The sequence below is a fragment of the Balearica regulorum genome, chromosome 5, assembly GCF_011004875.1.
Source record: "Balearica regulorum gibbericeps isolate bBalReg1 chromosome 5, bBalReg1.pri, whole genome shotgun sequence".
In the NCBI taxonomy this organism is placed as follows: Eukaryota; Metazoa; Chordata; class Aves; order Gruiformes; family Gruidae; genus Balearica; species Balearica regulorum.
Window position 1 is genome coordinate 57,761,048 of NC_046188.1, and position 11,388 is coordinate 57,772,435.

The 11,388-nt window shown below is 41.4% G+C and overlaps 1 protein-coding gene across 10 annotated transcripts in view; it reads left to right on the forward strand.

Annotated features, from left to right (window-relative positions):
* TUB (TUB bipartite transcription factor) overlaps positions 1-7,708 on the forward strand; it is a 156,854-nt gene extending 149,146 nt beyond the window's left edge. For 9 of the 10 annotated variants that reach the window (XM_075755102.1, XM_075755103.1, XM_075755107.1 and 6 more), the window contains 3 exons: positions 3,451-3,549; positions 3,947-4,118; positions 5,448-6,574. In XM_075755102.1, the coding sequence (XP_075611217.1) occupies positions 3,451-3,549; positions 3,947-4,118; positions 5,448-5,581 (405 nt within the window). In that variant the 3' untranslated portion in view covers positions 5,582-6,574. Of the gene's footprint in view, positions 1-3,450; positions 3,550-3,946; positions 4,119-5,447; positions 6,575-7,466 lie in introns of those variants that run through there. The other variant, XM_075755112.1, reaches the window with a different exon arrangement.
* Positions 7,709-11,388: the final 3,680 nt, after the last annotated feature.

The following is an 11,388-nucleotide window of genomic DNA, read 5'->3' on the forward strand; positions in this document are numbered from 1 at the left end:
ATGGAGAAAGGCAGCAGGCTTGCAGGTGTGCTATGGCCAGAGGATAAGAGGAGATCGAAATGGCATTTCGTTGCTAGCCAGGTTTGTTAAAGTGAGATTATTGTTCCTGGCTGCAGCAGAACCACAGCAAAGAATGCCAGAAGGAGCACTCCCGAAACACCCTTGTCCTAAGGTAACCTTTTAATTCCTGCCTTGAGATTTTTTCCTGCAGCAAAAACTATATTAAGCAATACTTTGAAAGCACCGCTATGCCTCTCACTGTCTCTCAGCTCATCCGATCCAGTACCCATCTGAAGAGCGAGCTGTACCCCCTTCCACCAACTCACTGAGCCCAACCTGCCTGAAGCATCTCAGCAGGTCTAGTTTAGACGGGCAGGAGCCAGTGATGCATCTATTAACTGTGGGATAAATGTGTTGAGAACTCTCATTTAGGGAATAAAGTTAGTGCAAGGACGACGTTTTATGAGGTGCTGTTAGACATTTTTACTCTCCGCACTGATGGCGGGCTAGCGTATTAATAAACCTGCAGCAGCACCTAATGGCCGAGTTCAGAATCGCTTGGCAGAATTTGTCGAGAAGCAGGGAGGTGTAAACGTACCATTTGTACCAGGACTATCTGCGCTGGATTCCTTTATAGCCACAGTATCTCACAATTCAGTTTGCGTCGGGTTCTGCAGGCAAGGAGCTCAGCTGATACGCTGAGTAATAAACTACGTGTTTCTACTCAGGCTTCAGTCCCTTGCGTTGTGCCCCAATGTGTAGTGGGTTCTGTGGTTTGGGCTTCCGAGGGAATGATAGTTTCTGCAGGATATATTAAGGACAGGGCACAGCTGTGTGAATCCAGTCCAGAAAGAGAAGTGGCTGAAGGAATATTGGGGTAATTAAATCGCAAAATCTCCTGGGAGCTGTTGGGATATACACCTTGCAGCTTTTATCATGGCAGCTATTGCCACCATAGCGAAACACTCGCATCATTTTATGGAAGTGGGTAAGATTTTCAAAGCAACCCAGGGGAGAGGCTCTGTGCTTTCCCAGTCGGGTTTATCGTGATGCCTGCTCACGAACCGCTCACCGGTGGGGCCGAGGCAGAGTGCAGCTTCGAAGCAATGCTGGGCCAAATCCTTCGCTGGTTTAAACCCTTGGCGTGCTGGTTGAGCCCACAGGGCTCTGCCAGCTAACAACCCTTATTTTGAGCTGTAAACCAAGGCTGTCAGTGGCATTAAAATGGTGTGAAATCAGATTTTGTCCCATGTTTCCCTAATAATGCCATTTGTAGTCTTGAATTTACATGCACAAAATTGTGGAGGAGGGAAATAAAAGAGAAGCAGGGAATGAGACAGGAGATAAGGGGGAATTAATTTTATTTGGATGTAGGTAAATTGGAAAGGTCTGTTTTTAATTAAAGCTCCTCTTTTGTCCTTACTGTTTGCCTCAGATGTGCCACGTATTTCAATTCTCTACCTTGATTTTAGCAAGAGGGTAGCACTTGCCAATAAAACATTTGATATCGTTGGTGTCTGATGTAATATGCAACTGGAAACCATTCCCTTATCATTTGGCAGAAGTATTGATTTAGTGTTTCTGAGTAAATCCAAAGAATATAGTCCTGTTCTTTCAGAGTGATAATACCACTTGTTGGGAGGGAAGTGATTCAGCGCTATTATTTAATTTTACCTTGAACAATGTCTTCAACCAGTCAGCATCTAAATTAATCGTATGTAGCATAACTGCAGCTCGACAAGAAGAAAAGCTTGTAAGGCATTGCAGAGAAGACCAAAATTGTCAGCAGTTAGTGGAAAATAAGCATAAGCATGAATCTTTTCTTAGACATTGTCCTCTGCTGTGCTGAGTCTCTCCTGCTTATAAAATCTGCTGCCAGTCATTTTAGTTTGAGTCTCACCATGATGCAGAACCAAGTATGTATTTCCAGCTGGTTTACTCTGCCAAAGGCCATGACAGAAGTGATTCAGAAAACAGGTAGAATCTTCCTGTTATGAAGATATATGAACATACCTGGATTGCTTCAAGAGTATTCCGTAAAATAACTCTTGCGTGCATGAAAATCTTTAATGAGTTGTGTAAAACCTCCAGGTGTTTTGCTGAAACAACCAAAGCTCTTTCAAAGGTCTGATGGATGACAAAGCTTTTGCACGAGTGAATTTTAGGTGGCTATTTTCAGATGTTTCCAGTGAGTTGAGATGTGTGGATTTTTGCTTGCGAAAATAGAGATGTTTAAAAAAGTTTAATGTTCCTCAAAATCAGGACACTTTTATTAAATATATAAAAGCAGAGACATCTGAATATGTCACTGCTGAATGTCCTGGTGGTAGAGCCACACCAGCGGGAGCCTGGAGGTGTCCAGTTCTTGGCATCTTGCGATACGTTGCTGGGAATAGCACCAATGGGAATTTCCTTCCCAAGATTCCTTAGTGTCTGTCCGCAGCCCTTCACTTGGGAAAGGTAGAGGAGAAAAATGCATGCGACGGGGGGGGAAGAAAAAAAAAAAAAAAGAGGCAGCACAAAACACGAGGAGATGCACTTTCCGAGGTGTCACTGTTTCGTTTACTGGAAATAATGCTAAAATAGGCAATCAGGTTTTACCGAGAGGGTTGGAAAATATCGCCCTTTACTTTTTCAAAAGTAGACAACGACCTTTTGAAATATTTGACCCCAGTTTCTTCTGTGGAAGAAAGAATGCCTCAGATAAAAATGAGACTTCAGGCCTATTTAGATTTTAGTGGTTGTGTTTTGAGAGGATAGTGCAATACTGGAGTGCTGTTATGCAAAGCTGGTCAGAAAGCCATCAAATGGTGTTTAATGGAAGAACTTGTCTTTTCCACAGATTTGTTTTTGCTGCCCATGTTATTTCTTCACTATCCCTGCCTTCATAGCTCGAAAATTTGCATTCATGCTAATGTGTTTGTTTTTTACCGTGCTCATCTCTAAGCATAACATATCTGAAGACTTTGAAAACCACAGCACTGCTAACAGATGCTCTTACTGGCAGCTCCTTCTTGTTTGCTTTTGTGCTGGCGCTGGAATAAATGGAGCTGGTCCCATCTATTTAATTTTGTCTCTCATCAAAATGTGTGACTACATTTTATGATTTTTAAATTACAACTATTTTATTTTGGGATCTAGCAGTAGCCAAGCAATCTGGTTAGTTCATATCCTTTTTTAACAAAGGGCTTTTTTTTTAAAATTGTATTAAGGTTGCTGGCAGCCAATGCTAGGAGTGTTTTTGGAAACCTCTCTATTTCCATTTTTCCTGTTGTTGGAGCTTCTAAGACAAAGCTAGAATGTTTGGCAGTGCCAGTGAAGGTAGGAGTTTCAAGATGTTTTTTAAGTTGACTAACAAATAAGTTCCCTGGGCTGCTGCTGTGTCTCTCTGTTGAAGAAATTAACTTTAAAAATACAGAACATGATGAACTCTTTTCTAAACATTTTTAGGAAACAAATGTCTTGGGGTTTAAAGGACCTCGTAAAATGAGTGTGATCATACCAGGAATGAATATGGACCACGAAAGAGTTTCCATCAGACCACGAAATGTAAGTCATACCCTCAGTCAACAATAAAAATTACTTGAATTCTTTTTCAATTAGAGTTGTTTTTTGCATTTCTGAAGGTTTAAAAACCAGTATTTGAACAATTGCAGAACAATGGGATGTGTGACTAGTTTTGTGACTCACAAAAGCACTACAAATAATAATGTATTTTGGTAACAAAAGATACAACTAACCTTTTTCCAAGCTGTGGAAAGGACTCGAATGCACATTTGCATGAAGATACTCAGAGTTCTCTGTTTCATTTGATGATACTGTGCTGAGAGTTGAGGGTGGCAGTTTAGTCTTTGGGCTAGGATTTATGAACGTGGGTTTTTTGTGTGAATTTATTTTTTGTCTTGTGAGTGTGTTAAAGTGAAGTGTGTCTGTGTGGTGCATGCAGGAACACGAGACGCTTCTTGCAAGATGGCAGAACAAAAATACAGAGAGTGTCATTGAGCTGCATAATAAAACGCCGGTCTGGAATGATGACACCCAATCCTATGTTTTAAACTTCCACGGGCGAGTCACACAGGCCTCAGTGAAAAACTTCCAAATTATTCATGATAATGATCGTAAGTATAGCTCTCTGTTGGTAATGTATAGAAACAGTACTGCATACACAGCTTGACAGGGACCCTACCCCTGTGTTGGTACCTGAGGGAGTTCAGTTTAGTTATGTGGGTCCAACTTAACGCTGCTCTGCCTTGTGGTCACGACATTGATGCAAGCTGGGTGTTGGAATGCTCATGCTTTTAGGTGATTCTGCGATGTGTTATCTTAGTTTTCTCCCTTGGCTGCCCGGCTTGTGAACTGAGCAACAGCTTAGAGTCGCTTCTGCTCTTGGAGCTGCGGTGCTGCCAGACAGCAGGACCGTGGGGCGGTGTCGCTCCGCTCAAGCACTTGTATCACACAATTCTTCCTTGGTTTTTTTGTTCACTCTGGTTCCCATACGCTGCCCAGCTGGAGACGGTGGCAGTCAGACCCGTCCCACTGCACATCTGCTTTGCTGTTACTACTTTTTTTAGCATTGGCCCGATGGAACATCCAAACAACGTCAGGACTGCCTTTCACAGCGTCCCTGGGACCTCACCGATGTGCTGCTTTCTGCCAGCCACATACAGCCCCCTTGTTCCTCAGGCTGAGGTACAGTTGTGGGAGCAGGGATAAAGATAAGTGCTCGAGTGGAGTGATGCTGCCCCGCTTTAGGCAGGCTGTGGGGAACACTGGACACTGGTGAAAGGTGCTGTGCCAGGCTCCGAGGGCAACACTGAGTTTGAAACATCGGTGTATGCATTCACTGCATTTTATAAGGTAAAACAATTGCACCTGCTTCCACAATGAAATATTTCAAACAGTGAATGAGGCTGAGATTTCCTGTTGCTGACAAAGAGTACAACAGGCAAAAAAAGCTGAGGAAGAATTTCTGAATATGATATAACAGACAGACATGATTAGGTATCGATCACAATCATGCCTTCTCTTCCCCCGTTATCCTTGCTTGTCCACTTGCCAGAAGTTAAGTAGGAACAGAATTAATTGGTTCTTGGTACATGTGAAACTCAGCGCTAGGTCTATGTAAGAGCATTGAGCATTCTATAAAAAGTGATATTCTCTCTGTGCTTGCAAAACCTACTTTTTATCCGTGTAATTTTTTTGAAGACAGTACCAAGCCTTGCAATCTTTTATCGCTCAGCTTTTCCTGACTCAATCTATCCTTGCTTCTCCCTCTGCTATCAGCACACCCACTTGCATGAATAAGTGTTGCGAAGTTTGATGAGCGAGCGTGTTTTGTTTGTATTTTCGTTGAGCTGGGCCAGAGGATGATGTTGAACGCATACTTACTTAGTAAGGGCCGCAAACAAAAGTAACGCTTTCTGACTTTTTTGTGACCTTTCTTGCAGCTGACTACATCGTGATGCAGTTTGGCCGCGTGGCTGAGGATGTGTTCACCATGGACTACAACTACCCGATGTGCGCGCTACAAGCCTTTGCTATTGCCCTTTCAAGTTTTGACAGCAAGCTGGCTTGTGAGTAAAGGGGCATGGGTGAGCATCCTCTCAAAGGAAGCAGTTTGCCATACGGTTCCCAATTCCTGCTGGTGTCGCTTACGGTCCGTACTAAACAGGCCAGGGAAAGTGCAGTTTCGGAGGACCGCTCTATTGCTGAAGAGAAAGTAAAAGGAATCTTCTAAAAATTCAGGACATTCAGGAAATAATATTTTCCTTTTTTTTTCCTGTCATATTTTTCTGGAAGTGTCATCAAGTTTGTGTAAATAGGAGTTCTATCTCATGTCCTTGATTATGTTATGGAGATGTGCCATGATGTACTGTACCGTGGCTCTAGTAGCACCATTATAACGGTGTCTTTTTTAAATCCAGAAAGGGCGTGCACGCTCAAAAAATTTCTTTTTACATTTAAGAATTATTCCGAGGCTGCAATCATACCTCGAGGTTGCGTTCCTACATCGACTAATCAGAGCTTCACATCATACAACGGAAAAGAAAGATCACAAAAAAGATGCACTTTTTTGAATTTGCAAGGATCTCATGTAGTGTAAAGCCAAGTCTGAGGGTTGAAGACCTATACGGGACTGAACTTGATGCATTGCTATTGTATATGTAGAAGGGCATGATGAGTTTTAATTGCAGTAGGAGGAAATGGAAGAGTAGAAAGCACAAAACAATGTCGCACAAGTCACTTGAATTCCAAGCTGTCATTATGTTTTAACATCTACCTGCTTTTTAATTTGTTTCAAATGAGAATGTATTTGGAGTGCGGAAAAGGAAAAGGAAAATGTCTAGATGCCAAGAAAGCATAACTTATGTTGAATTTGGCATGTCGCGTGTTGGGAATTTATATCCTTGTATTGCTGTGGTAATTCAAACACATATTTTGTATGAAGTGATATAAACAGTTGGATAAAAGGCTCTCTACAGAGAATCTTAATATTTTGAACAGGCTGTGTAAAGCTGAGGAAGGTAAATGGAAATATTTTATTAAATTTGTCTGGCCTTTTGCGATTTTACAATTTGTTGATTGCATTTTTCGAACTTTCAGCAACAACCACTTTTCATATTTATTTCCTGTTGTAAGAACGCTTGAAATCGATTGAAACTGTGTATGTTGTTCTCTAATGTAAACGTGCCAGCTACTGAGCTAAATCCTTCTAGGCAAATCTAGCGTATGCTGCATACAAATGAGACACTGGCAGGACACAGAATAGCTTAAAATAGTGTGGAGTTTTGAGGGGGGGGTCTGATTTATCTGGAATATATAAACAAACACCATTTCAAAACACAAGCAAAGAACAAGCTATTCTCTTCTCTTCTAAACATCTCAAAAGCCAAGAGCTGCACCTGAAAGCACACTGTAAAACAGCTTTAAAAATAACGAGTCTTTCTGCCATTGTTCTTTACAACATGATCCTAAACGGCACACAAAGTAATAGAATTTATATGTAGTTCACCAGAAGGGTATTGAAATGTGAGTGAAGTAGTAGTTGTGGTTTATGCTGTGTGTATTCAGATTCTCCTTTTTACTCTTTATAGACTCTTGCTTTGCACAACCAAAGATTATGAAATGAGAAAATGAGATCAAATCTGCTTGTCTCATAGCTGTCAGTCCCTTTTTGACTATAGGGGACAGGCCACAGGGAGAGGACGTGCCATTGGGACTGTATAATTTCAACTAATAAAAGAAATACGCTCTCTTCTTCACATTTCCCTTCAAGTCTCCTTCCCAGTATACAGACAAGGAAATTTCAGATAAGAGCTGGAAATCGGTAATTGCCAGCATTTTTTCTAATCTTTTTTAAAACCTATGGCAAAAAAAGTCTGCTGGCTTCAAACAGTGTTTTGTTGATGGACTCAGCCTGTCAAATGTCATCTTTAAATAACAGGAGGCTCTGTCAATTTTTTCAAATCTTTTTGCAAAAAGTCTTTCCACGCAATGGTATAAAATGGAAAGACACCTTTTGTTTGAGAGAAATGAGGAGTCGGTACCCTCGGTGAATGAACAAAACGGTGAGTCACGAGCTGCAGTGTGATACTTAGGCTTTGAACGTGGATGCTTTGTTTTCCCCTGTAGCTGGTGGTTCCCACCGCTTCACAATCTCATCTATGATCTCACTTTGAATTTTAACAGAGAGGGCCCGTATGCCTTCGATTACCTCATATCAGTCTTTAAAAACTAGCTCCAATGATAACCAGAATTTTTGGTTTAGACTACTGCAAAACCAGACAGGAATTCCCACCGCTGGTGCTAGGTGTGATGTGGATTTCAAGAACTCTGCAGCATGGGAGTCGTTGAATTCTGTGGCTCACCAGCCATACGTTTTCTTTAAAGCCTGAGAAAGCGGCACCTGACAGAGTTTTCTGCCTCTCTGCACAACACTGGGTCAAAGTGTCTTGCGGTGCAAATACACAATCTGCTGGCTTTAGTGGCGGAGTTGCTTTAGGAAGGGTTATTTTTAATGTGGATCATGACAATGGTCTGACTTCCCTTACGGCCCCACAGGGAATTGGCACAAAAGGGCAGCTCGGGTGCAGTGAGCTCCTGCCCGGGGGTGAGAACGAGCGGCTGGGGAAAGGCAGAGAGTTCAGCTTCTTGGGACAGGTTTGCTGCCAGCACATTGTGTAACTTCATTCTCACTGCCTGTTCTTCCCAGGCTAGGTATTTTTTTTAACCTGTAAGCGTGCCAGGAGGAAAGTGGTGACTTAAATTCCCATCATCTTAACAGAATCATACAGAGATATCAGCCAACGAGCTACTAAGGAAAAAACTTCCCCACCATAAATTGAGGTCACTAGAGGGGGATGTTAACCTGAGACTAAGAGGAATGAGGAGCTCTCATTAAATCTGGTTCAGTTACAATAGGATTTGCGCCTAGCAGCCGTTGCCAAAACCCTGATTCCTCGTTGAGCAAGGTACGTACTGGGTTCTTTTGATTCACTTGACCATTGCCGTCTGCTCCAAAAGCAGTTTCTTTTAATTTAGCATCTATATTATTTCTGATGGACACTTTCTGGTGAAGAGCACCACTGCATATCAATGGAAGGTGATATCACAAGTTTTCCAGCACATCTCCAAATTTTGTTTTCCTAAGTTGGTAAAGTCGCAGCAGGTTCTGTCTTAACATACAGTCATACCTGAGGTTACACAGTCCTCACAAAGTTTGATTTTTTTCCCCCCCCCCCCCCCCCCTCCACAGCAGCAATAAAAGCTTGGCACTAGTATATATTTTCAGAGATATATGCATACTAAAGTAACTGAGGAGTAGTTAGTGGCACACTCATAGTAGCTTCTGCAGGGCCTGCATGATGTCAATGTGCAACAGGGCATAACCCTGTTTACTCCGTGTGACAAAGAATATGGTGACACCAAGCTGTGCATTTCCTTCACATAGTCCTAGTGAGTGTTTGGATACAGTAGATTTAATATTATTTAAAATCCTAATATTGATGATTTTTTGCATCTGCTGTTGATTTTGGCAGAGAGTTGTAAACAAATTCCTTGCCTGAATTGCTCATAGGCAAATACTGCATGCTTTAATGAGAGTTCTTAATCTAACTTGTCACTCTGTTTACATCAAACAGTTTCTCCCTGGCCCTTTATCTAATTTTCTTCATCTCTGATGGTTCTGTTCCTTCTTATTCTCTTCACAATCCCTTTATCTTTTCTTCAAGGATGTGCAACTGGAAAGTGTTTATTTTGACAATATTAGTCAGTGATGTCTCCGCAGATGAGTAATGCCTTCGGTGCACATCCAGTGATGCTGCTACAATAGAAGCCTTATCAGAAGGGTGAATTTGGCCCTTTGGCTTTTCAGTAGAGTAAATTAACACATTAAAAGGTAGCAGATAAAAAAGCTTGCCTAAAATATAATCAGAATTTTTCTCAGTAAACATCCGGTAACCAGAGTTCCCAACCCATTGGTTGCAAATCAATGAGCAGAACTGTCCACGAGCCTGGAGGCAGACTGTTAGACAGATTCCCTTTGTAGTGCTGCCTTATTTTTGCTTTTTCAAAAGGTTGAAAGTGATTTTTGTGAGCTGAAATGTGTTGCTGCCCTAAAAGAGAGTTTATTTTTCAGAAGCTAGACAGCACTCCACTCCTTTTGTAGGATAATACGCAGCACATAAAATAGTAATGTCATAGGCCATTGTTACACATTCTGATGCTAAGAAGTCTGCGAATGGTTTTGTAATAATTACTGGGCAAATCTCTGGCCATTCAAGTTGCCTTACAATGGTGCTGGAGTTCCCAGCTGGCTGTCCTCGTGAGGTACTAGAACTGAAGGAACTTTAGTGAAAAGGGCTCTGTAATAAAATCTGGTAGCCGCATGATCGAAAAACATTATTACGGAGTCAGATGACACCACTAAGTGTTATCAGTCATGGTGAGCCAAGGCCATCAATTCAAACTCTCTGGGTTTTTGCTCCCTTTTAATGAACAAAAGGAGGGGCTTTCAACAAGCAGAGATGCCAGTGAGGTCTCTAGAAGTACTAAGTGCTAGACCTACTTTCTACCTATAAAAATCTTACCTCTACCCAAGTGCTGCCCATTAAAAAAGAAGGAAATCAATCCTGACCTTAGTATAGCAAATCACACCCAGTTCTTGTAGCTTAACTTCTTACAAATTTTATTATGAATTTATTAGTGATTTCACATAAGGCTACACCAAGGACTGGATGTGACACAGCAAACGAGTTGCCCTGAAGAGATGATGACTCTAGACCAGTATCAGAATATTTTGTCTGTGATTATTTTAGTAGGATAGGACAGCGGGTTGCCTGGTGTTTTGGGGAGAGCGTTTCTCCTGATGTGTGGCAGATGTCAGAATAATGTGGGTTTGATCCTGTTGTGTTCTAACTAGTTCCCCTATACTATCCCACTGCTCTCCTAAAACATCATTTGCAAGATTTTTCCTGGGTTTAGAGAAGCGTGTGCTCACCAATAAAATATCTTCCCTTGGCAAATTAAGGACAGCACGTGTGATAAAACAGTAGTCACCTTTATTAGAAATATGGGTTGATGATTCTTGGATTTCTCTAAAGGCCTCATTTTTATTACTAGAAGAAAGTAATTTTATATATATAAATCTTGCACTAGAATTAACCCAACTGTAGGTGCAGGCTTCTCTTGTATGTGCTACTTAATGAAAACGGGTTTCTGTTGTTCTTCACGTACGAAATGCACCTTCCAGGGTTCTGCTCTGTAAGTGTTTGTGATTAATTACATAGGTATTTTTCAGTTCTTTCTGTTGCTCGCCAAGGAACTAAGAAAAAAGATTTGCACAACTATCTCGATGTTTTGGTATTTTGCTATGAACTATAGCTCAGTAGCTGATACTCACAAATGCCTGTATATTGGATGAAAATGCATTAAAACTTCTTTTATATGTTGTATTTTATTTAACTGCCTAGAAATTTTAGATTCCCCTTTTAGTAAGGGGTATGTTTATCTATACCTTTGCTGGGAAGGCCTGAATTAACTGGCGCTCTTGAAACTGTTTAATGGAACCAGTACACAGGTTTGCTAAATTGCTTTAGGAAGACACCACAGTTCAGGAAAATTATGCTTACGTTTTTGAGGAAAAAACACACCTTTCTATTCACTTTATAGTCAGATTACTCAATAACACTGAAAGCTTATCATGGTTTTATTTAAGTCTACAACGGGAGTTTGAAACTTAGTCTGGCAAAAGCTTGCTAGCACGTGAACTGGAATAGAGTCCTACTTGAGAGTCAGAACCAAGCACCAGGGAATAGTCGTGCATCTTTTCTGTGCTTAGGTACCGCCTGCATGCAAAAACCCCACCTCCTGAAGAGTCACAAATCTGTG